Here is a 27,842-nt window from a genome sequence, read left to right as displayed (position 1 = left end):
CATAGCTGTTTTCACAGTGTCTATCATCTTCTGTGTTTCGTGCCTCTTTGCAGCTCTGGGTGTAAGTTCCTTTTTTGAGGAGATTTTGTTGTCTGGATATTGTTTGAAATGTAAATATTAAATTTTGGGTTGCTGTGTAAACAATAATTAAAGATTTTCACTTCTAATTAAAGATTATTTGCAGCTCTGTGAAACCTCTGTTCTAAGTTTTTGAAGTAGTGTTTTCTTCAGTGTGCACTGAAGAATATTCCTTGGAACATGGCTGGGAGACAGAGTTACTTGTTCAGCTTCGTTTCTGGGATATATGTTTTCAAAACAAGTTATAATTTATTTTCTTTTCCCTCAGAACATTTCCGTTCTTTTTCAAAAACAGTGTTGAAAAATATGAATTGATCTGAGTAAAGCTACTTTTCATTGTCATTTTAAATCCTTTTTACATATCTTGAAATATGAATTTTCTTTCCAGTAAGTAACAGAAAGCATTTGCTTTTCTTTTGCAGATTGCATTCTCACAGCACAGCAACTTTATGGACCTGGTGCAGTTCTTTGTGACATTTTTCAGGTACTTTTCATTTAAGACAGCTAAATGTTACTTCTTTAGGTTCTGGGCTTCAGAGTTTGGGTTCTTCTTGGTCTGGCTTTTTTTAACTTGAACATCCTGCTTACAGCACAGCCTAGGAAATGGAAATCTTCACTCTGATTTAAATGTTTAATTAGGAATTATGTTAAGAAAATTAATTGTCTGTGCATCTTTTCCAATGCATGATGCCAGTGCATGCAGGGAAAGGGAGGATGGGGCTGGGAGGGGCCGGGAGGGGCTTTTGGAAAAGGAGAAGTTCCTTTTGAGAGGGGGTAGAAAACATTGACTTGCCACAGCTGTGTGTGACTTACTGCAGGTTGTCACACCTTGTCAGGCACCAGCCACAAACCAGGGGAGTTATTTTGCAGAGTTAAGTCTGGAATAATTTCCAGCTCTTCAGGTACCACCTTTTGATTTTAAACTGAACTCTGAAAAGTATGTAAATTTAAATACAAACATATGTTACAGTTCAATGGAAGCCAAATTCTTCTGGTTTTCATACACAGTTCTAAGTTCATTTCTTAGTGTCAAGTGAGCTGATGATTCCCTCAGAGTGGGAACCAACAGAAGCCATTTTAATCCTTGTCTCCTCTTCATTGCTCCAAAAAATTTAAACAGCAGGCCCTCTCTTCAAAGCTTCAAAATCCAGTATATTGGCCTCTGTTTCAGGGACTGCTAATACTCCAGAAGTGGAAACCAATACCTGATCGACAAGGAGTCCTACAGGAGGGATATACATGGAGTAAACACCACTCACAGCCTGTTCTAAAGTAGGCAATATTATGCCTGGTGTAAAATGAGCAGTGGGAGTAATATCTTGCTTTAGATTTCATGCTAAATTTAATTAAAGCAAGAAGCTCCAGACAGGCCTTTCAGACAAGTGGTTTATATCAATTTTTTTCATATGGAGCTTTTAGAGAGTAGAATCTGCTTTAGTGCATTTCCTGGGAAACAGCAGGTTTGATCCCTGGGAATCAGAACCACCACCTCCTGCCATTGGAGCAGAGTAGGTGGTTACTCCTGGCTCAGGCTTAATCATTTGTTTTGCTGAATTAATCACAGTCAACATCTTCCCTAAAAATCTGTGTGGCAGGGTAATTGCTTATTAGGAAAATGAAGAGGGAAACAGTTGGTTCCTTAGTTCTTTTCTAATTGTGCAAGATAAATCTGCACTACAAAACCTGTCCAATTACTGCTTTACAGACCTAACCACATCTGCACATAAGGGTTTAAACTCCTCAGGATGAAGGATTGCTCCAGATTCATTGTTTGAAGAGATTCCCAGAGCAGCTGTGGCTGCCCCTGGATCCCTGGCAGTGCCCAAGGCCAGGTTGGACACTGGGGCTGGAGCACCTGGGACAGTGGGAGGTGTCCCTGCCATGGCAGGCGTGGCACTGGGTGGGATTTAAGGTCCCTTCCAACCCAAATCCTTGCATGATTCCAGTCCCAGGTTAAAGCAGAAGATCAGTGCACTGTGTGTCTCAGTGGGCACATGCAGCTGAACGTACATGTGCAAAGGCTGCAAGTTCCCTTTCCTTTCCTCCATCACTGTTATCTCATGGCTCTCCTTGAGAAGTAATGTTGCAATATTATTTAACATCCTAACAAGCCAGAGGAATAAGAACATGTGGATTTGGGAGAAGACAGTTTACAGGTGTTTTCCAGTTAAGCATTTATAATGTGCTAGAAATTCTTTGATTCTTTCACTACTCCTAAGCTTCTCTCCAGGTGTTTTATTTTACAGTCACCATAACTCCCTAATTAACCAGTGGATTAGAACAGTGTGATTCATCTCACTGGGTATAGGGGAAACTATTGAAACATTTGCATTTTTAATGCTCTAGAGCACATTTCATAATTACTGTGGGATCCAAGACAGACCATAAATAACCTGAGAGCCCCCTGTGCTGTTAATAAGCAACAGTTGGCTGAGAATTTGCTCCCTAAAATAGAAGCAAGGAAAATACTTTGTGAAAACCTAAAACCAGTTGGTATCATTAACACCAAACTCAAAACCTGGGATATGTATCAATTTCTTAGGTATAATGGAGACCTAAAGAGATGTTGTTCTGGAAAACAGATGTTTAGAGGCTTTCTGTTTGCACATTTAAGGGTGTTGCTTCATTTTGCTGTTCTGCAGGAAGTGTGGGAGTTGCCCATGGCAGCTGTGGCTGTCCCATCCCTGGAAGTGCCCAAGGCCAGGTTGGATGGGGCTTGGAGCACTCTGGGATGGTGGAAGGTGTTCTGCCTGTGGCAGGGGGGCTGGAACAGGTGATTTTTAAGATCACTTCCAACCCAAACCATTCTGTGACTCTATGAATTTGGGAAATCTGTCTGAGCTGGAGATGCTGTGGCACATTTCTTTATTCTGGAAGCCACTTCGCCCACTTGGTTGTAAGCCCGTCCTAACTGGGCTTTTCTGCTGTGCAGCTGGAGGCATCATCTGTGCCTTGAGCTGTGTGGAGCACCTGAGAGGGACCCGGGGGATTTTCAGTGTCTCTGCTGACATTTGAGATGAATGAGGTCAGTGCAGTCCTTGCAGAGAGCTGTGGGCTCGCCACAGCCCAGCACTGCTGAGTTTTGCTATCCCAGGCACTGGCTGGGCTGCCTGTGGGGTGCACAGGGCATGGAAAAGCAGGAGCCTGGTCATGCATTCAGACAGCACCAGGCAGTGTGCAGCAGGACACAGGACTGGTTTTCATTTCATTTAGGAGCTGGCTCCTGTGATCAGAGGGCTGTGCCTCACATTTAGAGGGGCTGTTGGATTCCTGGAGTTCAGCACCAAGCCAGGCAGGGGGCTGTGTATGACACAGCCTTAATTTGTACACATGAATGTGTTATTTGAAGCTAAGAAAATGTCAGTGGATAAAGGTTGGGTAGAACGGTGAAGTTCTGAGATCGTTAATATTGCATTATAATCAGAGCCAGAGGAGAAATGATATTCCAACCATTGTTAACCTTTGCAAAGCTAATGAACTGCAAGGAAACTCGGGTTTCTCTTTCCTCCTCTCTGCTTTAATTTACAGATTGTGCAGCTGTCTTTCAGCACATAGTTTGAGCTATTTTGACAATTTCTAGTGAACATTCTTTATTCATATCTGTGCTTGCTTATCTTCCAAAAAATCTGTCTGACAGCACACCTACCACAGGTACTAATCACCAGCGTACCTTTATGTACAGAAGATGTAAAAATATTTGTGGCCTTATAAGCCCATATTATTGCCCAATAATCCTTCCCCCTTTTTCTTTCCCCCTTTTTCTTTCTCTCCCCTTCTTCCATTCTTCCCTTTTCCTTTTCTTCTTTTCTTCCATTCTTCCCTTGTCCTTTTCTTCCCTTCAACCTTCAGCCCAGAGAGCATTTGAGAGACCTTACTGGGATCTCTGCATCCTTAAAAGTAGTGCAAAGGAAGATGGGGATGGACATTTAAGTGGGACCTGTTGTGATGTAACAAAGGGTGATGACTTTAAATTGAAAGAGGGTCTATTAAGTCTAGATCAGGGAAGAAATCTTTTGTGCTGAGGGTGGTGAGACACTGGAATAGGCTTCCCAGAGGAGGGGTGGATACCCCATCACTGAAACATTCCACTCCAGGCTGGGCAGGGCTCTGGGCAATCTGACCTGGCTGAAGATGTTCCTGCTCATGGCAGAGGGGTTGGACCAGAGGGCCTTTTAAGGTCTGTCCAAGCCAAACCATTCCATGATTCTCTGTGGTCTCATCCTGAGCTTTACTACATGGATTTACCAAATACCTCAGGTGTCTTCTACTGCACTTCTCTGCTGGTTCTCACATGCACAGCTCATTTTGTTTCCTGCCTGCTGTTGGTCTTGTCTTCATTATCTGTCCTTGAAACACCCTTCTAACAGAGTCCAGTGTCTGCTCCAGTCTAGGGGAGGCATTGCTGCCCATCCCATGCAGGGTGGTTGAAGCTGGATATGAGGTCCCTCCCAGCCCAAAGCAGTGTGTGATTCCATGATCCAACGTGTCCCACCGAAGCCCTACCATAATTGTTAGAGAAATGAGTGTTATTTCACAAATGGAATAAAAGCTGCCAGCTTAGTGTTTTTGTGGTGGCACATCAAACCTCATGTGCCCCATTGGGGTCTGAATATCAAATGGAAATGGTGTAGTTTTAGTTTGATACAAATAATTGGACCTGTTCCTCATAAAAACTTGAGCAGGAGAACTGTTTGCTCAGTACAAGACTCACGCAGATGGTTTTATGTATTGTATATTGTTTTCCTTAAATATATGTATTTTCCCAGTGTTTTCATTAAGTGGGAATGCCTCCTGCAGTAATTCAAATCTGTAGTTATGCTGCAGATATTTTATTTACTCTTGTTGCTTATTAAATAATTTTTTACTTTAGCACAAATGTCTTTATTAAATAGGTGCTTAAAATACAGTCTGAGTCCCTTATTGGTTTTTTTTTTTTCTTAGAAAAAGGAAGAGCTTGGGAATATCTTCCCATTATTTCCAACAAAATGAAGAAGAGTAACAGTTCAGTATCCATAACTTCCTTTTTTCCATGTTCTCAGCACTCTTTACTTCATCCTCCATAATCATAGAATAGAATCATAAGATCATTGAGGTTGGAACAGCCCTCTGAGATCAGCGAGTTCAAACACTCCCCCAGCACTGCCACCACTGCCCCATGTCCCCAGGTGCCACATCCACAGGGCTGTGAAATCCCCCCAGAGATGGGGACTGCACCCCTGCCCTGGGCAGCTGTGCCAGGGCTGGGCAGCCCTTTCAAAGAGCAATTTCCCCACTGCCCACCCAGACCCTCCCCTGAGGCCGTTCCCTCTGCTCCTGTCCCTGTTCCCTGGAGCAGAGCCCGACCCCCCCGGCTGTGCCCTCCTGGCAGGAGCTGTGCAGAGCCACAAGGGCCCCTGAGCCTCCTTTGCTCCAGGCTGAGCCCCTTCCCAGCTCCCTCAGGGATTCTGCAGCCCCTTCCCAGCTCCCTCAGCTGCTTTTCATCAGACTTGCTGTCCTGATTTAGGTTGGGATAGAGTTAATGTCTTCTCAGGAGCTGTTCTAGTGCTGTGTTTTGGGTTCAGTTAGAGTAATGTTGATAATACACTGATGGGTGTTGCTATTTGGGTTTTGCTAGGTTGTGTTTCTCAGAAGTTTGGTTTTGTATTTTTTCTCTTGCTCTGCCAGTGAGGAGTTACTCAAACTGGGAGGAATCATAGCTGGGACAGGTGAGCCCAGCTGGCCAGATGGATATTCCACAGCTCAGAGCATCATGCCCAGTGTGTAAACTGGGGGGAGTTACCTGCAGGGTTCTGATCTGGGTCAGCAGGTGCTGGGCAGTTCTATTGTACATCAGCTGTTTGGTTGGTTTCTTTAATTTATCTTTTAAATATAATTGTTATTATTAGGTATTTATTGTATTTATTTTGTTTTCCATTATTAAGATTTTCTTCTCTCAGCCTACAAATTTTTCATCTGATTCTCCTCCCCACACCACCAGGGTGGGGGAGCAGAGGAGGGGCTTGGGTGGCTTTGCAGTGCTTCATTTCTACCTGGGTGTAACCCATGCCCCTGTACTCCAGCCCTTCCCTGCCTCCACTGCCTCCTCTGCCATAACCAGGGTGAGCTGTGGCTTCTTGAGCCTTGTGCCATCTTCAGCAGAAGGATGAGGTCAGGAATCTGGCTTGTTGGGCTGCAGGCAGCTGTTTGGCACCAACCACGTGCATGTTATACACTTGTTCCAATTATTTCAAGGATTAATGCATCCAGTACTTTAAAATGTGTCCTGTAGCTCTCTAGCATATTAAAATGTACTGGTAAATAGCACTTAAATGGCTTCTAATTCATCAAAATAACTTGGGCTGTGTTTCTAGTAATCATGGCAGTGCTGTCTGAGATTATTAAGTGACCTGTATATGTTAAAGCACATTAGCAGTGAGGCTGCTGTACATTTTGGTGTTTAAAGCTGCCATTTTTTACAAGCAATTCTGATGTGGATAAACATTTCACGAAGGTTTAATAATTGGGCCCTAATACACCAGATGGATTTTCTTCTCTTCTTCTGAGAATGCATCACAGTAAAGTGCTGATGGAGTTTTCCAGACATCTAAAAATGAAAGCGTACTTGTTTGAAAAGCTTTAAAGATACCAGGCGTGGAGAGAATATTCTCTCTGTGGAAAAGGAGATTAAAGTCTAGAATAAAACCAGACAGAGTGTTAAATTCAGGTTTTTGTGTCACTGTGGGAATACCCTGTGGTAGGTAGCCTGAAGGCTGATCAGCTGAGGTTCCATGTGTGTGTGGAGACCAACTGAGGAGAGATTATTTGTAACCACATTGCTCATTTATTGTACTTAAATAATCTAATGAATAATTAAGAATGAATTATTAAAGCTATTTGCCAAATAGACTATTCTCCATAAAATTTAAATGTATCTTCTTCCTGCATTGCAATATTTATGCTGTGTAAGCACAAATTTTTATGACTGTGTGAGCTATTGGAAACTCTGTTTGGTAGGACCTGGTTAAAATGGAGTCATGTTCAAATTTCCCTGGGATGAAAAGCTCTCCAGGGTGTTAGGTGGCTCTTGATGGTTCTTTTTCCTTCCAGTCTGGTTCCACACCTGAGTTTGCTGGTTTCCTTTTTATCTGTTAGAAAAATTTAACTGGTCTCAAACTGGACGTGTCAGAGGCTACAGGAAAATGGAAATCCAACAGTTGACAGAAATACAGAATAGTTTAGGTTGGAAGGAAACTTAAAGATCCCCCTGTTGCAACCCCTGCCATGGCAGGGACACCTCCCACTGTCCCAGGCTGCTCCCAGCCCCAGTGTCCAACCTGGCCTTGGGCACTGCCAGGGATCCAGGGACAGCCACAGCAAATCTGGCAATTCCAGCCCAGCCCCTGCCCACCCTCCCAGCCAGCAATTCCTTGCCAAGATCCCAGCCCAATCTGCCCTTTCCCAGTGGGAGCCATTCCCTGTGTCCTGTCCCTGCAGGCCTTGTCCCCAGTCCCTCTGCAGCTCTCCTGGAGCCCCTGCAGGCCCTGCCAGGGGCTCTGAGCTCTGCCTGGAGCCATTTGAGATGGGGGAAGCTGCAGAGAGAAGACTTGGGTGAAGAGGGATTTCTGGGATGAAGGATGCTCTTGGTAGGCTGTTATTTTTGGAGAAATGGGAAGGAGAGGGCAAAGCAAATCTTGCAGTAAATGTTGATTTTGAAAGTCATTTGTAAGCAGGTGGATATTCATGGCAGAGATGTGTGTGAAGCTGTTGAGAGAGCAGGGCAGAGCACAGCTCACCCAGGACTGTGCCAGCCTCAGCTCTCACTCCAAATCATTTCCCAGCACCTCTCTCTCTGCATGCAGCTGCTTCTTTCTGCTGCTTCCATACCTACAAAGTTGCTTTCCAGAGAAAGTTGGAAAAAAACCTTCTTCAAAGCTAGTGATGCTCACATCAGGTCTTTTAACTTATTTCAGGATGGTTTAGGCTGAGTAAATGCAACAATAGATCTTGACTTTGCTCAACCCCTGGGGCTCTTCCAGCAGGTGATGGACTGCAGTGGGCTCTGCCTTTTATTTCTCCCCGAGTGCTTCCAAGGGATGTTAGTTCAAGGGGGAAAATACATTTCCTTAGCGATTTTATAGCTTTTGTGGGTATTTGCTGCCTCCTTGTGACAATACAAAGATGTATGGTGCTGTGCCTTTGAAATACAATGGTACTGTGGTGAGTGTTTTAGGAGAAGTTTTATTAGTCTTTAATTGTTAATTCCTCTCTGTATTTTCTGAAGAAAGTCTTGGCTGTGGTGCCAGAAATGGGCAGGAAAGAGAAACCAATGAAGGGCTCTGGAACATGCAGACTTGTGCAGTGTTGCATTTTGGAAAGGGGATTTAGTAGTAAAGGTGGCCCTCTTAGTTCTCCACTCTTTCTTCTCCAAAAGAGTAACTAATATGTAGGGAGACATATTTACAGTGCCACCAAAAATGTGGCATGTGGGGACATGGTTTAGTGGTGGCCTTGGCAGTGCTGAGTTAATAATGGTTGGACTTGATGATCTTAGAGCTCTTTTCCAGCATAGGTTCTGTGATTCTATGAAATTGACCCAAAATAAGAGGTCCAACAGTTTTAATTGCTGAGGTCACTTTTTTCCTAAAAAGGGGCCATCCTTACAGCAGTTCAGCATGTTTTGATGTGTGTCTTCCATTTGCTGTGTGGATTTCTGGAGCTGTCTGATGAATACACAAGACTGGTGCGTGTTGTTGTGTAAAGGTGGAGACCTCACTGACTTTGTGGCTGAGGGTGGCACAGTGCAAGTTCATCTGTATGCCTGACCTGAGAAACTCCTCCTGAGAAACTCCTCTGAAATGGGTAATTTACCAGAGGTGCTTGAGATGAATGGCATTTTTGGCACTGCTGGCATTTTCATCTGCCCTTTGGATTTCCATCTTTTTTCTCCAAATAGAGGTGTACTGAGGAGGCAAACACTTATGAGCCCTGGCAGCAGCTCATGTTGCACATAAACTGCATCTGAAGTCATAAAATCGTGGACTGGTTTGTGTTGGAAGGGACCTTAAAGCCCATCCAGTCCCGTGGGCAGGGACACCTCCCACTGTCCCAGGCTGCTCCAGCCCCAGTGCCAACCTGGCCTGGGCACTGCCAGGGATCCAGGGCAGCCACAGCTGCTCTGGGCAACCTGTGCCAGGGCCATGCAAGTCAAACAAGTGCACATTTTTAAATATTATATGCTATATGATAGTGAAGCATATTTCTGTGCACATCTAAGCCTGAAAAATGCAATCCCATCTCTGACTGGCTGCCTTTGGGTGTGTGTGCCCCATCCATGGAGGTTTCATATCACATAGTCTGTAGATGGTGATATGGCAAGAAGAACTGTCTCCTCACCTTTTGCACTTCTCAGGGAATGGTTCCTGCTGTCTATCCTGGTGTTTAATTATAGGCATTTCCAAGTAATAGTATCACAGAATCATTTAGGTTGGAAAAGCCCTCTGGGATCAGCAAGTTCAAGCACTGCCCCCATTGCCCCATGTCCCCAAGGGCCACATCCACAGGGCTGTGAAATTCCCCCAGGGATGGGGACTCCAGCCCTGCCCTGGCCAGTTCCAAGACCTGACCCCCTTCCCATGAAGGAATTTACCCCCTGTCCATGCTGAGGCTCCCCTGAGGCCATTCCCTCTCCTCCTGTCCCTGTCCCCTCCTGGCAGGGTGCAGTCCTGGGTGACTCCCTGCAGCCCTGGGCAGATTCTCTCTTGGAGAGAAAGCCCTGTGGGAGCATCCAGAGCCTGTGGTTACAGGCAATGCTGCAGCTGAGCACATAAGTCACCTGCTCTGATTGATCTTCCTTCCATGGACACTTTCCTGTAACCTTTCAGTACATGTTGGAAGGTGGAGAGGCTTTGGAGATGTTTTCTGTGACCCATCAGTGCAGTCCCTGAGGAAGGAGGCTTCCACTGGGGCTCAAATTTTAATCTTATTTTGTGTGCCTTGAAGTTGCTCATTAGGTGCTCAGTGTGATAAAATCATATCTGTCAGTACAGTCGGTTGTTATTGTAATTATTATAATAATAATGATTATTATTATTCCTATTACTCTTTTTTATTATATCTGCTTCCCTGCATTTTCCCCAGAAATTGATATATTCATTCATCCTTTTCCCCTCCTCCTTTGATGATGAAAACCAATACAGATTTGGGGAAATCAAGAAATGCCTGTAGCTCTGCAACAGCCTGCCTGCTCTACACTCTATCTTATTTTTGTAATTTGGAACGGAAATAATAATCAATTTTCTCTACTTCTCTCAAGGCTTTTCTTCTTGGGGGTTATCCTCTCACTCAAAATATCACCAGAGATAGGCAATAGTGGCTTTTAAAATCTGATTAAATCTTTCAGCCTTGCTGTCATTTAAGGAAGTCAGATAAGGAACTTTGAATCAACAATATAAATAATGAAAATAAGTGTGTCATTCCTCACTGGGTATCAGAAGCACTGAACTGTGCTGGATTATCTTTCTTCAGTGTATCTGTAATATATGAACTTTTCATTTAACTTTGCATTTCCTAGAGTTTTTCAGCTGCCAGTGTGTTATGAACAAGAGCAATAAATATTATTTTCTATTTTTTTTCCTTTCCTTTCCAGTTGTTTCCTGTCATTGCTCCTGGTGGCAGCTGTGGTTTGGAAGATTAAACAAAGTTGCTGGGCATCACGACGGAGAGAGGTGAGAGGGATAAAGTGTTGTTCCTTAATGACTTTTTAGTAGTTGTTCTCTCTAGATGCATATTTATTCACATATGCATCACATTAACCTTAAATTGAAGGCTAAGCTAATTCAGTTAATGCTGCTATTTAGGCCTTTAGCATATTTTTGATTACAGTTTCAGTGACAAATTATGTTATTTTAGTATCCTGATGCTGCAGTTTCTGTGAAGCACCAAAAAAATAGGGGTGAATATCCTGAATTCCCAGAATTTCTGTTTCTAGACAGCATAAGTACCAAACCACATAAACTAGGAGATTCTTTATATCTGTTTCAAAATAGGAAATAGAAAATAGAAACATTAGCTCTTGTGTAATACATTAAAAAAAGAAGTCAAAACCCATTTTGAAATTAAATCTTATTCAGATATTTTGGGTGGTTGGTTTTTTTCCCCCTGGAACATTAGGGGCATAAGAAAAAGTTGGGGATGCCACCAGTAGCTTACTGCTTAAAAACGTGAATTTTAGAGCCAAAGTTTTTCCTCTTCACCTACCCATGGTCCAAATGAGCTTCACAACATTTTGTGTTTGCATCATGTAAATAACTTAGTGCTTTACACCCCCAAAATCTGGTTCCTCCTTGTTTATTCCTGATTTATTTTTGTTCACTACCTTCCTTTCTTGCTTCTCAGTGGACCCTGCTCTCCTGTTCCACCCAAACACTCAGGGTGGCCCAGGTGAGGTGACCAATTGCTGTGGCACAAGGGACGTGTCCTCAGTCCCCATTTCTCAGCACCAATGCCCCATACACCAGCTGTGTTTGTGGGGCAGTCCTGGGTGCCACCTGCCCACACACCCATCAGGTTTCCTTGGTGTGCTGGGAGCATGGAACGTGCAGCTATCACAGCTTGGGCTGGGCTGCACCTGGAGTTCTTTTCAGGAGCTCTGTCTTGTGTTAATCTGTTTATTTCTGTGCAAAATGAGAGAAGCCAGCCATCATTTGAGCGAGTCCATGTGCACTTGCTGTATACAGTTATCTCTTTGTTATCACCTGAGGCCAGATTCCCTAAGGAATGGGGCGTGTTTCTGCCCTGCTTTGGGATTTTCAGGTGGGATCTGCCATTCCTCTAGGTTTTCCTCCCAGCTGTCCTGCTGGGCTGAAGCTCTTGGCAGCTGCAGACCCACCTGTGTCACTGTTGTGTTCAAGAGCGGTTTGTTCCCATGTAGGGGTTGATCAAGAGGATTTGGGGGATTAATTTTTACGGTGTTGGAGTTCTCTGCAAGTCCCTGTTTCCTGCATATCTTCAGAGATCTGTAGCTGGTTGTACTTTGCAGTGCAGTGGTGTGAATAATGTGAATTTATTCCATATGAGGAGCTCCTCTCTGGTAATAAAGCAGGATGATGTCTGATAACTCTTCTGCTCTTCTTTCTCTTTCTGCTTCAGATGTTTCTGCTTTTACTGGTGAACTCACTGCAGAATATAATCATTGCTTTTCAAACAGATAACCCTTAATCTTGGAAATAATGGAAGTCTTTGAGGTTTTCTGTATTCTCTGAAGGTAGATAAATTTTTACTAGGGCAGCTGTTTTTTTCCTGTTTGCTTTCTTGGCAAGAAACTAAGCTGGAGTCAGCATAACATCCCCTGTGGCTCCTGGGGTTAAATGTTATCTAGGAATATATAAGGAATAGAGACCAAGAAGTTAACACTGTGCTTTGGAGTTAAAGTATTTGAGTGGTGGCCTAAGTGAGAAATGTCTCTATAAATTAAGTTAGTCTGATACTTGTTTTAAGGAAAAAAAAACAACCCTGGAGTACTGGCAACATATTGGCATGTTTCAGTCTAAATTCAATCTACATGTGTGGCTGTTTGACAGGCAGTTCATCAGGGTGGTGTTTCCCAGGCACATTCCTGTCTTTTGCTGTTATTTAGCTTGCTCTCTCTTTTTATCTTTTTATTAATGGATCTCTGCTGTTCCATTAATTTTCTGTTAAAAATACTTGTAAATCTTGAGGAAACAGTTTAAAATCTTTGTTGTGCCATAATTACATATATTAATACACTTTCTCCAGAAGCAAAAGTCCACCCAAGAATTTGTTATCTAAGATGATTTTATAGCTTGAAGGTGGAGGTTTTTTTACTGATTCTTGATAAACCCAAGCAAAGGTCTCTTTAGTAGTTTTACATTATCATCAATGCCCCATCCCTGGCAGTGTCCCAGGCCAGGCTGGACAGGGCTTGGAGCACCCTGGGATAGGGGAAGGTGTTCCTGCCTGTGGCAGGGGTTGGAATTAGAAGATCTCCAAGGTTCCTTCCAGCCCAAAGTGTTCCATGATTCTCCAAAATGCTGCAGCCCTGAAGGAAGATCTTTCTCTGGTTTGGGCTGTGTTTTTAGCAGTAGTCAAGTTACAATAAACCGTTTCTCATGTCTGTAGTGACTCTGTAGTAACTTCCCATGTGTGTAGTAACTCTGTGCTTGTTGTCTGATTTTAGCCCAGAGGTCAGTAGGATATGATGCAATGCGCAGGGAGTTCCCAGCTGTCCATCCCTTCTGCTTCCAGCAGGAGCACTGCACGTGCCCAAATCCTTATGGCAGTGCTGAGTGAAAAGCTGGTGGCTGAGGCTTATTCTGAGAAATGTGCAGGGCAGGAAAGGAGTGTACTGACAGGTTTAGTGGTCAAAATTACACAGCCAGGCTTGCTTGGGAAATGTGCTGGGAGAAGGCAGACAGCTGTGCTTGGTGTGGCTGGGGAATGGAACACAGCAGCATCCTTTGCTTGAAACCAAGTTTGCTTTGCTCCTTATGGAGAAGGCAGCATGCTACAAATCCAAAGTCTCCATCAGGATCTTGTAGAACACACAAGATTCTCCTGGCTTTTCTTTTCTGTATTTCAGCTAAACCTCTCTGCCCAGCTGCTTGCAGGTGTCTGTCAGTGCTTCTCAGCCTCCAGGTCTGTGGGGTGGGCAGACACAGCCAATGTGGGCTTGTAGGAAAATGAGTTTGGAGCACTGAGCTGAAGTTCAGGCCTTGCAAAGAGTAAAACTTGACCAGCAGTAAAAATGGGAATGATTTGTGTCATATCAGGCATTCAGGAGATGGAACTGTAAACTGCGTGTTCATTCCCCTGCCATTGAACCCTGTGTTTGAGTATCTTCAGACATCTTAAAAAAGGGAAAATAGAAATAAAAAGGCAGCTTTTATAGGAGGCTTAGAATGAGGTGAATGACATTAGGAAATAGGGATAGGAAACCTCTCTGTCTTGTCTGTAGAAAATGGCATGTTAAAGGAATCACAGTGGTAATAGAGAATAATGCACAAAGTATGAGCATAATGTTAGAATTTCAATATGCTCATCTGCTGTCAGGAATTTTCTGTGCTGTTGTTCTATTTTTGCATCAAGTCCTCTTCACCCTCAGTCCTCCTTGTTTCCTTCACTGGGAGCAAGGAATAGCTCCCTCCCAGCAAAGGGAGTGTGGCTGACCCAGGGAGGGGAGGGTCAGCTGGATCACTGCCTGTGCCTCTTTGGAATGTGGGGGGAGTATCAATAGCAAGCACCTACAGAAATAATTAAATTTGGGTGTCTAGAGCTGCATTTCAAAACATTTCTTAACAAAATTATCTGTATTTTGCCTCCTTTCTTGCCAAAGCTGTATAAGACTGAATATTTGTACTCTGCAAGTCACCCAGTTATTCAGGAGGGGTTTTGTGTATTGATTTACTGCAGGAATTATCCTTCTCTGTCTCATTGCTGAAACCTTTTTCCCTCCCAAGTGTATTCAAAACTTAGTTGTGCTTCAGTTTCCACTGGCATCCTCTGCTGTAGCATCCATGCACACAGAATGCCATGTAGGCAAGCAGATCCCTGTGTTTTTTACAGCAAAGATGTTGCAAGGGATCTGTGCTGTGTGCTATTTATTGCCCTGCCTTCCTTTTCTTCCCCTTCTTGCTCTCATCCCGTAGTATTTCATTCATCTCTTAGATCTTCTCTCTTAGAATGTGATTAAGGGCATCCTTGGTCAAGGAAAAAGCTTTAGATTTGGAATATTTTCAATTATCTGTAATTTAGGATCTTTGTCATTGTTTAGAGTCTTCAGTGGTGTTTTGGACCAAGATGTGCTCCAAAGGACTTGGTTTAAACTTATGCAGAAATATTAAAAGATCTGGCAATTCTCTAGATTTGGGCATTCTCCAGGCTCCCAGCAGTTATTTGCCACATAGATCTTGTTCCATAGTACTGACAGCACTGTTTGGTATCTGTCAGCAAAAAGAAAATATTAAGCTTGGGTTTGGGGCAGTTTGTAGGGAAAACAAGAGTTGGAGGAGAGAGAAATCACTGCCAGCAGGTGACTGAGGAGGTTGAGTCACGTGGTAAGCACAATAATTTCTCTCATTACAGTGGGAAACATGAACCTGAGTTGGTTTTTTTTATGCACTGAAGGTGGGTTTACTTCCCAGAATAGCTGTTCCCAGGACAATAGACTGAAGTGATGGTGGCTGTGGTGTTTTAAAAGCTGAATGTAAATATCATTTCCTGCATGTATGAGTAATAAAATAAGAACTCAGTGTTACTATTAGGTGTAACCAGTTATTGGAGTACTGTGTCCACACTACTCTTAGCAATGTTTTGGGTGTTGCAGATGGTGAACAACACTGCAAGGTTAATTTGTTACCTGGAAGATAAGCAAGAATTTAAAGCATCACAAATTCCTCAATTTCTCCAAGGAAAACATACTGAGGTTTGGTGATGCAAATCAGTGGCTGTGAAAAGGAATCATATGGAGAATGGATTTGTAGAGAATTTTTAAAGTTTGATAGAAGGTTTATATAGAATCATAGAAGATTCATGATGGGATGAGGATCTTCTAAAGAATCAGCCAAAAGTTTAAACAGTATGTCCGTGCCCATGGCAGGGGATTGGAGATGAACTTCAGGTCCTTTCCAAACCAAACCAGTCTGTAACACCCCATGTCTGCAGCTGGGGGTAAAAAAGTCAAAAAAAATCTTTTCTGTTTTTCTCCCATTTTTAATGGAGAGAGTGGCAATGCCAATAATTTCTATTTTTAGAAACATGGCTCTCAGAATGAGTGAGAGTGATTTTGGAGGACCTTTTCTAGGTCAATCACATGGTGCAATTCAGTGACTCGTGCTGGGCAGGAGGTCACATCAAATAATCGTAGCTTTCCACTCTCCCTAAATTTAAAATCCATGAATGGGAACCAGCTCATAGTGCCAGGAGGCTTTTTCCGAAATACAGACACTGTGTGCTCTGCAGTGATCCATGTGGCTTTGGTCACCAGCTGAAGGAAATTGCAGCAGAAATAAGAGATGCCCTGAAGAGGAAAAACATCCCAAAATATTAGTGCTGACAAGAGATTCCTGCTTGTGGGGGGCAATTGATGGTCTGGTTTTGTTTGAACATGCTCCTGTCACTTCTGTGCCCATTGCAGCTCCTCTTGGGGAGATGGCCAATTCCAGCTGAGCAGCTGCATCCCCAACCTCTCTGTAGGACACCAGCACAGGGGGCTGGCAGCCACAGGCCGTGGAGCTCTTGTGACAGAGTCCTCAAGGCAGTTGCTACTGGAGAATTGAGTGGGTTTATATCCCACAGAAGAGCTGGTAGAGCTTGAGCAAAGATGAAGCTGAGTATCAAATTAGATGAAACTGGAGTATCATGCTTGGGATACCAGCTCACTGGGTCAAACCTTCTGTTTGGCAGGGGTGGAACTGGATGGGCTTCTAGGTCCCTTCCAACCCAAGACACTCCATGGTTTAATGATTTTATCAAGCCCAGCTCTAGGAGAGTTCAACCTTATTTAAAAAAAAAGCCCACTACTCGTCTATTGAAGCTGTTCTTGTTTCAGACTCCAAGCTCTCTTTCTGATGGTAGGCATCAGCTACCATCACAGGTATCTAATTTAGTTATTTGGAAAAATCAGGGAGAGATTGTGTAATTATTTCAGAAGAGCTCCACTCAGTCAAAGCTTCACTGTGCTATTGTGTAATTATCAGGTATTGGTGTATATTTTAGTCTGCATGGACTAGATCCTTCTGGTCTTTTAAAAATGATCTCATTCTTCTTATTAAAGGTCAGGATTTCTATGCCCTCCTACTGGGCATGATTATGATGAATAACTTGCTTATCTTAATCAGCCCTGAATTAAATATCTTGTGTCATTTCAGCATGAGGCAACTTCCCAGCAGCTTTGCTTTGTGGTTTGTTATAGTTTTGAAGTGTGGAAATGCCTGTTGAGAAGGATTTGAACATTAATTCTCTCCTCCTCTCTCTTTCAACATAGCCTGCAAAGTCAGTTACAAAACTAATTAGCTAACATTAATATGTACACTGCTCTAGGGGCTTAAAAACTAAATTTTCAGTGATGATGAAAGCGTCAGAGAAAATTGTTTGTTTGTTGACTTATATGGTAGTTAGTGTAATTGTAGTTAAATACGTTAAATCACTCAGTTCTGAGACATTTGGGGCTCATCTTCATGGAATATTTATGGCTTATATGTTCATTTTTTGCTGATGCCAGTTTTTATTTTGGAAGGTAACTCCCTTTCCCCCAAGGTCACCAAGTTATGATGACATAAAGCAAATGTTCCTACAGCAGGATCTACATGTTACTTCCAAGTAATATACAGTGATTCTCCTATGGAGCCAGGCTGGCAGAGCTGGGAATGTTCCCCTGGAGAAGGGAAGGCTCCAGGCAGAGCTCAGAGCCCCTGGCAGGCCTGGAGGGGCTCCAGGAGAGCTGCAGAGGGACTGGGGACAAGGCCTGGAGGGACAGGAGCCAGGGAATGGCTCCCAGTGCCAGAGAGCAGGGCTGGATGGGATCTTGGGAATTGGGAATTGTTCCCTGTGAGGGTGGGCAGGCACAGGTGCCCAGAGCAGCTGTGGCTGCTGCAGGCTGCTGACAATCAGTGTGGGAAGGGGACACCACCCTCACGGGGTTCCCAAGGACCTACAGAGAAGGTTCCAGCCCTGGTGGCAGTGGCAGCTTGGTGGATCTGCACACCTGCAGGGCCAGCTCCAACAGGTGCTCAGGCCCCATGGAATCATGCACTGGTTTAGGTTGGAAGAGACCATAAAGACCATCTAATCCCACCCCCTGCCATGGACAGGGACACCTCCCACTGTCCCAGGATGCTCCAAGCTGGCCTTGGGCACTGCCAGGGATCCAGGGGCAGCCACAGCTGCTCTGGGCACCTGTGCCAGTACTTCACTATTGTCCTCCTTGAGTTCCTACTGTTTTCCTTCCTGGTGTGTTTTCTTAAAAAAAATTGAGCAAATTGCTCATGTAGATACTGAAGTTCCTTACAAGTTCTAGATCACTGTTTTGATAAGCTTGTTTATAAGGCCATTCTTCATAAGGATCAAATTAAATCCAAGATATTGACTTCCTTCTGGAAAAATCACTGTTATTTCATGGCTGAAAATACCAGAGCCCCATCCCCAGAGCTGCTGGGGCCCTGTGCTCAGGAAACAGTCTCTGCAGGGGCAGTTGCTGAGATGGATGTAAGCAGGATGGTTATATGGAGCCTTGTGGCTGCTTTATACTGGGAATAAAATGTCCAGGCTTTTCCTGTCAGGAAGCACAGCATAGGTTATATTAGTCAATTAACCTGGTAACCTGAATAGCTGTTTGTCTTCTCTGAGAGAGCCTGCACTACTGCCTGGCAAGGCTTTCCTCACTTCCTCGGGAGGTTTTTCTCCCATCAGTAACACACTCTTCATTCTAGATTGTCCATTACTCAATGTGTGAGAATTAAAAATATTCCTGGTAGGAATCACTTTATTTGAAGGGCTCCAGGCTGCTTTAGACTGGGCTTGGAGCAGCCTGGTCTAGTGGAAGGTTGTCCTGGTTTAGGGCAAATTTGGGAGAAAACCTCTGAATTGGGGTCCCTCTAGAAAGCAAATTCAAGTGACCCTTCCCCAAACCAGTTCAGAAAAAGATTTCCTTGGAGAAAAGTGGAAAAAACTGTTTATTTAACAGGCAAAGCATTCACCAGCACACCAAAAATGAACAATATGGAACAAGAACACCTCTCACTGTTCTGCAGAGGTGACACACTCCCAGAGTCCCTGGTGGGCTGTAGCTCAGCTCACTCAGTCTCTGATCAGTCCCTCTGGGGCTGGAAATGCCCCGTGGGGCACAGGGGAGAGCTGGGGGTGCTCTGCTGCTCTTCAGGGCACAGCAGGTTTGAACAGCTCCAAAGAGAAAGCACAGTCCAGGGAACTTCTGTGCTTCAGCTGCTAAAACTAACTAAAAGCAAAGGGGAGCTCTGTCCTGCTGTCTGTCCATCCCAGTCCAGGAGCAGGAATGTGGGGAGTGAGTGCAGTGTCCGAAAACAAACTGTGCACTTCTTGTCTCCCCCTTTGCTCTCAGAACCAGCCTGAAAGGTGCAAAACTCATTTCTGGGCTAAACAGACCAATGGGAATGTGAGCATCATAAAGTCAGCCCAGGAGAAAGGTGGAACATAGCAGGGGGTGGAACAAGATGGTCTCTAAGGTGTCTTCCAACCCAAACCATTCCATAATTCTGTGATGTGGAAAAAAATCACACTCAATGCAAATGAAAGGTGTGCACATTCTCACAGTTTGCAGTTATATGAATATTAAAGGCCAGAGGTATATTCCAAGACAGGCTTTTTGATGTGATTTCTTTGCAAGCTGTCAAACACTTTGCCTTTAAAATCCTCTTTGTGCCTAAGTGATTTAAAATATTCCCAGGTTGTCCTATTAATCGTGTCATCTGGAAAACCAGGGTTTGCTTGAAAGAGTATTGAGGTTCATTATCTGAAACCTCAGAAAGCCCATTTTTAGGAATGAGAGAAAGGCAGGTTCTGCAGTATTTAGATGTTAACAGCTGCTGACTTGTAAAGCCATGCTCAGCCTCTTGACTGGAGAAAAATCACATTTTCTCCCTTACAGCATCATAAAATCTTTTAATTAAAATTTTGACACACCAAACAAATACTGAAGGATTGATTTGTGTCTGGGTTAAACAGGCATGGTGCAAGCCTTGGGGTAAACCAAACAATTATTTCTTAAATTAGTTCTTAATTTTTAGGGGGAACTTCATAACATGACTTGTGCTACACCAGGAGCTGGTGCTAGGAAAAGGATGTTCCCTTAGGCATTTGCTGCTTTGCTTGCATCCTGGACCTCTGATTTCATCTGCTTTGGGCATTTTTATGCTCAGGTGAGAACCCATGTACAGAGCTGCCCCAGCCCTGGCTGATGGCAAAGGCAAGGTGGGAATTGTGTCCCTGTGCCCCTCCCTCAGGTGAGAGCCCACCTGCAGAGCTGCCCCAGCCCTGGGGCCAACAGCAGGAGGACGTGGAGCTGCTGCAGAGAGCCCAGAGGAGGCCCCGGAGCTGCTGCAGGGCTGGAGCCCCTCTGCTCTGGAGCCAGGCTGGCAGGGCTGGGAATGTTCCCCTGGAGAAGGGAAGGCTCCAGGCAGAGCTCAGAGCCCCTGGCAGGGCCTGCAGGGGCTCCAGGAGAGCTGCAGAGGGACTGGGGACAAGGGATGGAGGGACAGGAGCCAGGGAATGGCTCCCACTGCCAGAGGGCAGGGCTGGATGAGAGATTGGGAATTGGGAATTGTTCCCTGTGAGGGTGGGCAGGCCCTGGCACAGGTGCCCAGAGGGGCTGTGTCTTTCCCATCCCTGAAATCACTCATGGCCAGCCTGGACAGGGCTGGGAGCAGCCTGGGACAATGGGAGGTGTCTCTGTCTGTGGCAGGGAGTAGGACTGGATAATCTTTGGGATCCCTTCCGTTCCAAACCATCCTGTGGTTCTATATTCTCAAAGCTACTTTTGACTTCACTAGGAGTCATGTTGCCAAATTGCACATTTTCTTTAGTAAAATAACTTCCTTTGAAGAACTAATAGCTTTTAGTTTGTCAGTCTCTTGGACATCTTCATCAGGACAGCTTGTTCATTGATTTTATAGCCATTAAACAAAGCACTCTGCGATAGCTGAAGGGGACAATTACAGGAACAACAACCCAGCAATCTGTTTCACACTTGCTTTCGTCTGCAATCTGCTGGTGTGCTTTAAATACCCGAGCACTCTTCGTGTCCTTTTCCCAAGTGTGAGTTACACACAAGTTTGCTTACGAACGCTCCATTTGTGTGGATTTGTTGGGTTTTTGCTTTGTGACAGTATCTACAATCTGCTCAAAATGCCTTTTTTTCCCCTTTCTTTTTTTTTTTTTCAAAAATTAAGGAAAACTTTACCACATGCCTTTTATGGCAGTAAAATCTTACAGTTTTTTTTTAGCTAGACTGAGAGCCATAGAAGCTCATACACCCCCCCCCCCCAAGCTTATCTACATTGGCCTCATCATGCCTTGCCTGCACCCCCAAGTTACAGACAGTCCTCTGCAGTGAAAGAGTCTCAAAATTATAGGTGATTTGGCAAAGCAAAGGCCATAGAAGGTTCCAGAGGGTGGCAATGAGTGGCATAGGGTCTGGTTGGAGGCCTGTCTCCAGTGGTGTCCCCCTAGGTTCTGTACTGGGCACAGTGCTGTTTGGTCCATCAGTGATTTGGGGTGGGCTGGGTGGCTCCTTGGCAGTTCCCAGTGACACAGAGGTGGCAGGAGCCCCTCTGTGCTGCCCTTCAGGTGGACCTGACAGCTGGCAGGGATGGGCAGAGAGGAACCTGCTGAAATTCCACCGGGACAAATGCAGGGTCCTGCACCTGGGGGGGAGCAGCCAGCAGGTCCTGGGGGCCAAGGAGCCCCTGGGACCCTGGGGGCAGCAGGAAGGGCAGTGCCAGCAGGGTGGGGGGATCCTGCCCCTGTGCCCGGCCCTGGGGCACCTCTGGAGTGATCCTGCCCCTGTGCCCGGCCCTGAGGGCACCTCTGCAGTGATCCTGCCCCTGTGCCCGGCCCTGGGGCACCTCTGGAGGGATCCTACCCCTGTGCCCAGCCTGGGGACAGCTCTGGAGTGCTGTGTCCAGCTCTGGATCCTCAGCACGGAGGGAGGACATGGATGTCCTGGAGCAGGGCCAGCAGAGGCTGCCCAGCTGAACAAGGGCCTGGAGCATGAGGGAGCTGGGGCTGCTCAGCTGGAGAGGAGCCCCAGCTGAGAGGGGCCTCAGCCCTGGCTGTCCCTCAGTGTCCCAGTCTGTCCCTGTGTGTCCCTGGCTGTCTGTCCCTGTGTGTCCCAGTCTGTCCCTGTGTGCAGGGCTCAGAGCAGGCCCAGGCTCTGCTCCAGGCCCAGCCATGGCCCCAGAGCCACAGGCAGGGCCTGAGCCCAGGGAGGGGGTGGCACTGGATGGTCCCTAAGGTCCCTTCCAATCCAAACCATTCTGGGACTGGGTGATTCTGGGAATCAGTTCCAAACAATGTTGTTGGAGAACAGCACCTTCCTTTCACCTTCTTGTGTGCTGCGTGGGGATATTGGGGCACAGTGCATTTTGTGGGGTTTTCTATGGGGTTTTTGAGTGCTGTACATGATCACTTTGGGCTTGGAGTGTCAGATTGCCCAGAATTAATGGGAAAATGCAGGTGGCAATGACAAGAGTTGTAGAGAGCATTTGGTGGTGCCTCAGTCCAGCTTAAAAACAGAGGATAACTGGTGTTGCTGTAATAAGTAGTGATGGTAAATGTGTAAATCTGTGTCAGAGCATTGGGCAGTTCCTGCATTTAAGGTTAAGAGCACTGGGTTTTCTCATGCTGCACAAAGTGTTTGCCTTTTCTCTTATTAAACAGAGACACTGAGTCCCATCGGACCCCTTGCCTCATGGAATTCTGGCTTCTGCCTCCCCTGTCAGGCTGTGTTGTCACCATCAGACATTAGTCACTGGAGCCAACAAGAAGTGTGTCCACAGCTCAGCTAAAACTAAAATGCTGTTTCCAGCCCAGCTGTGTAGAAAGTATCTGGTTTTTGTGTGTTAAAAAAGGGGAAGCTGCATCGAAATGCTTAGAAGGGCTTAAGAGCACAATAAAGAGATGCCTTGTGTCATGAGAGATTGTGGGGATTTGCCCAGGAAAAGGTTTTTTATTTTAATAAAACATTTTGCAATAAGGTCATGTTTGCCATTTTCTGTATTCAGCAAGGAAATAAAAAAAGGGGATTACTCAATAGAAACCTGACAGTGTTTTGATGGTGCTGTTATAAAAAATAGCAACTTCATTCTTACAGTAGTTACATACTGCTGCTAGTTTAATTTCAAAATGTTTCCCACAAATCCTATGGAATGGGAATCAGACAGGTGATGACAAACAACAGCTTAAAAAGTAAATAACTGCTTTATGGAGACTCAGTCAGATTGTTTTGCCTTCCAGATGTGTCAGGCTCACATTCAGCTTTACTTCCAATAACTTGTTAAATTGTGGTAATGTGAATATTTACCATTATCTGTATTGTTAAGGCCATTAAAGCCCCTGGAGGTTATTTTTCCATATTCATTGATGTCCCTTTGTATTGGGCAAAACCTTTTAGATACATTTGTCTTTCATCTTTGTGTCAGAACAATATGATGATAATATTTTTCTGTTTGATAAATTAGCAACTCCTGCGCGAGATGCAACAGATGGCAAGTCGCCCCTTTGCCTCCATCAACGTTGCCTTAGAAACAGATGAGGAGCCACCAGATCTCATCGGGGGGAGCATAAAGGTGAGAGCTGGGCCTTTGGGGTGGTCCTCACCATGATTAACCAGGGATGCTTTACACAGCAATCCCAAATCCTCTCATTTTTGTATATACCTGCAAGAAACTCTAAGTCCAGGAGGTCCAACAGGCACCATTTTAATTTGCTTTTATCCCTTCAGATATTCACTGATAACTCTTGGGCTGGTTCAGATTAATGTTATGCTGATGCTGGGTTTGAAGTGTTGGGTGTACCTTGTTAGTTTTTATGCTTTGAAATAGAGAAGAATTTCAGCTTTACACCAGAGAGCACTGGCTGGAAATAGTTGTAGGTGCTGCAAATAGAAACCCTTCCCTGTGATATCTCAAGACAAGTGTGAATATAATCATGTCTGTGTACTGGATAATGTTAACATATTTCTGATAACAAATATATATTCCAACGTATCTTGTGATTAGCAAATAGGAGCATGAAGAAATCATGGTCATACACCAGGCTGGCACATTCTTACACACAACATGTTGAATTTTTAGTAGAAGCATATTTAAGAGGTGATGAATTAATTCAAAGGTCTTTTTGATGTGATGCTTTGACCAGCACAGACTTTTGTACAAAAAGAAAAAAATTAAGAACCTGAAAACATTGATTATTTTTCTTTCTCATCTAAGGCAGCTGGATTTTTTTGTTTTATTTAGACTGAAGTTTTTTGGAAATTTTTCTCATTAGGCTTTAAGGTTAAGAAGGGCAGACATGGATTAGATGTTGGGAAAAAATTCCCTGTGAGGGTGGGCAGGCCCTGGCACAGGTGCCCAGAGCAGCTGGGGCTGCCCCTGGATCCTGGCAGTGCCCAGGCCAGGCTGGACCCTGGGGCTGGAGCCCCCTGGGACAGTGGGAGGTGTCCCTGCCATGGCAGGGGTGGCACTGGGTGGACTCTGAGGTCCCTTCCCACCCAAACCACTCTGAGATTCTATGATTACTCCAGGTACTAAGTTTCTCACAGTCTCTTACTATAGCAAGAGAGCTTATTCTTTTAAAAAAACAAAACCAAAAACCTAAAGCACATGAAAGCAGTCTGACCCCAAAACTTCTATTTGGTGAGTAATAATTTTTAAGTCTTGGCCTAAGTGCAGGCATTAAGGTTTGCCTCTATAGCTTTGGCTCTTCCTTATTTGTGTGTAAATATGGTCTGGCATGGCAAGTTTTAATACTATTCCATGTGATTGGTGTCCTGCACCACCTTCTGGGTGGACACCATGCAGAAGCAGCTTTTCAATATATGGAATCACAGAATAGTTAAGGTTGGAAAATCCCTCTGAGGCCATTGAGTCCAGCCACTCCCCCAGCCCTGCCAGGGCCAGCACTGCCCCATGCCCACACAAGTGCCACAACCACAGGATGTTCAGATCCCTGCAGGGATGGGGACCCTGTGCCAGGGCTGGGCAGCCCTTTCTGGGAAGGCATTTTCCCTAATTTCCAGGCTGAACCTTTCCTGGAAACAGCATTAGGCTGTTTCCTCTCATCCTGTCTTGTACCTGGTTTGGAGCATAGTGAAGTAAAGTAAAATTTGCAAAGGTCCTCAGTAATTCAGGTGATTGAGTATCTGGACCTCTCCTTGGATGCTCTGACTGGTTCTCCTCCCCATTGACTTTCTCTTGACTCCAGATCCTCAGATTTTCTGATTTTTTTATAATTTCCCTGCTTCTGTCATGAGTCTGGTACTGGGAATCATTACCTCTGACAGCTCACCAAGACTGGGGAATCCACCCTTGCAAAATCAGAATGTTACTCACCAAATCAGACTGAACTTTTATTTCATTGCTCATTAAAAAGGCTGTGGGATGCATGTGGATGTTCATGAGGCTGGAGGCAGATCTGGGAGGATGTAGCCTGGCTGCTGATGGGTTTGGGTTGCAGTCTGTCTGTCTGGGGCCCTTCCCTTCATCTTCTTCTGTTGTCTGGAAGTAGCTAAAAACACCTCTCCTGTGGGATCAGGCCAGAACAAAGCTGTTCTAAACTTTTTGATCTCTGACAAGTTGTCTGCACTCAAACTACAGAGAGGATAAGCTCTGGATCTCTTCAGTTCTGATGAGTGTGTTATTCCTCCTCTGGTTCTGCTGCCCTCATCTTGTCTGGCCTCCTTGGGTTCCTCTGGAATGGATGGAGAAGCTGGTTTGAAGCACAGTAAGAAAGACTGTGGAGAAATATGCTATTTTAGACCCAGAAATCATTAGGAACTGGTAATTGCCTCTGTGCTGGTAACTCAGATACATGTTTCTTAATCAATTTTGGGCACAGATGAGGTGGTCTGATCATGCAATGGCACAAACTCTGTACAGTAATCTGGAGCTGAGGAGATGAATGTGCACCTGAAGTGTTTTGCCAATGGTAACTCCATAAAATCAGTCAATGTTTTGGGTTGGAGGGGAGCTTAAAGATCATCCCTTTCCAGCTCTCTGCCATCATCTGCTGGCAGGTGTGGCTGCAGAACAAGGGTGCCTCTACATGACAAGGAGTGTTACTAGGTTTGATGGGGTTTATATAGTTTTTCTTCTCATCTTTTAGAACTTGGCTAGGGAATAAAAGTAGTCACAAAACGCCCGAGTGTTTCACAAAAGGAGAGGAGGCTCAGGAACGTTGTGGGTTGGAAGCAACTTGGGGAAATGGTGCTTCTGAGATAGTCTGACCTGTTGGTCCCTGCATGGAAATGAATTTAAATAGAAATGAAACACCAGTCTGAATATGTATGGGGTGTTATGGTTTAACACTAGCCAGCAGCTTGGGTTTTTCTCCTCATGCCTTTTGCACCTGCATGGGAAAAAGCTCTTGGCAGGAGAAAGCTGCAGGAGGATGGGCTGGGGCAATGCAGAATTGGACAACTGTGCTTCTCTTTGTGGTCTGGCTGTTCTTTAACTCTTAGTCAAGAAAAGAGGGAAATGTTACTGTGGTGCTGGATGTTGTATTTGCCCTCCAATTCCACTGCCATCCACTATGTCAAAATTGGAGTCTTCATTTTAATTGCAAGAAAGCCAGACTTGCATTATCATGAATTCAGTGATGCTTTTCTTTGTCCATGGGAATCAAAGCTGTTGGTTAATGATGAGTTGATTTGAAGGTTACAAAGGAGAAGTGGAAAATGGTATGTCTTGTCTGCAAAAGATTAATTTCCTATTCCATTGTCCATAGCCAGTTGGCAGCCAGTGTCAAGCTAGTTCCATCCTAAGCTAATGTTTTCCAGCTGGACAGTATTAGAACTGTGTTTTCAATTAGTAGTTTTCCTGGGGTACTTAGGAGTAATAGAAAGTGATTTACCTGCAGGGAAGCAATTCCTATTAGAGGCTGCAGCTAGGCAACACGTAACTAGCTGCTTTGGTTTATTTGCCACTCAACAAATACCCACTGAATCACAAATCTACCACTAAATTTGCTTAGTTATTACAAAATCTGTTGGCTTCTCTCTGCAGCTCTTTGTGCGTTCAGACGTGCTGAATATTGCAATTATTTTTCTAAGTGTGTTTAACTTCCTTGGGTGCCTGGGACTCATCCAAGTGTCTGAACTGGTATTGCTGTAGCTCAGGCTTTTTTAGGGCTTGTTATCGGATTAATCTAAGTCTTGTAATCCTCTGCAGCCATGCTTAGAAGCTTTCCCGAAAGAATTTGGGAAGTTTATAATTTTGACATTGATTTCCACCTATCTTGAAGTTGCTAAAGGCAAGAAGTTACCTTGGAAAAAACATGCACAGCCTAGCAAGCAAGTGCTGAGGTTGAGCAAAGCACTCACGGGGTCAACAAGAAAATGGTTGCAGTGGGAAAGAATGATCCTCAAATTGGAAAAAAATATTTTGGAATCTTTCAGAGGAGAGCTGGAGCAGTCTTTGCTGTGCTGTGTTCAAGGATCCAGCACGTGAAGCTAAGTGTTGATTATCTTTGCACCCATGATCTTTAGTTTCCTAAAGGGAAAGGGAGAAGCATTTGGTGAGCAAAATCCTTATGAAGTTCATTTAGTGTGTTCTGTACCATTGTACCAATGTGCATTTAATTCTGCTGTTTGAGGGCTTCACTACAAATCCTGAATCAGACAGCAAGCTGATTCCTTAAAAATAGCAGATAAATAGATGGGAAATAGCATCTTATTCTAGTAATTAGTTTGCTTTGTTATGGGAGAAAGTGCTTTTGAGTGGTTTAAAGGCTGCCAGAAGATCCCATCTGTTCATGAAGTGCAGAGCTAAAGTGATGAGCTGATTTGAGAGTGGGTAGGGGGTACCACAGATTAATTAATATATTTTCAGTCTATTTGTATTTTGCATCTGAGCGATACCCTTGTTAAATTCCTTTTATATTGCAATGAAGTGGCAACCAGCAGTAAAGGGGCAGAGAAATGAGTAGTAAGTCCTGTGCCACAGAGTGCAGGGTTTGGGGAAGCTGCAGGGTGAGGAATGATTTGAAATGAAGCATCTGCCAGCCCCAGCACTTCTACAGGG

General features: G+C 44.6%; 1 protein-coding gene across 1 annotated transcript in view; it reads left to right on the top strand.

Moving 5' to 3' along the window:
- Positions 1–27,842, top strand: part of ATRN (attractin) — a 147,682-nt gene that overhangs the window by 105,412 nt on the left and 14,428 nt on the right. The window contains exons 25-27 of the mRNA XM_059470115.1: positions 501–562; positions 10,703–10,781; positions 23,283–23,390. Of these exons, the coding sequence (XP_059326098.1) occupies positions 501–562; positions 10,703–10,781; positions 23,283–23,390 (249 nt within the window). The remainder of the gene's footprint in view (positions 1–500; positions 563–10,702; positions 10,782–23,282; positions 23,391–27,842) is intronic.

This window comes from Ammospiza nelsoni, chromosome 4, assembly GCF_027579445.1.
Source record: "Ammospiza nelsoni isolate bAmmNel1 chromosome 4, bAmmNel1.pri, whole genome shotgun sequence".
NCBI classification, from domain to species: Eukaryota; Metazoa; Chordata; class Aves; order Passeriformes; family Passerellidae; genus Ammospiza; species Ammospiza nelsoni.
This window is presented reverse-complemented; position numbering and strand designations above follow the sequence as displayed.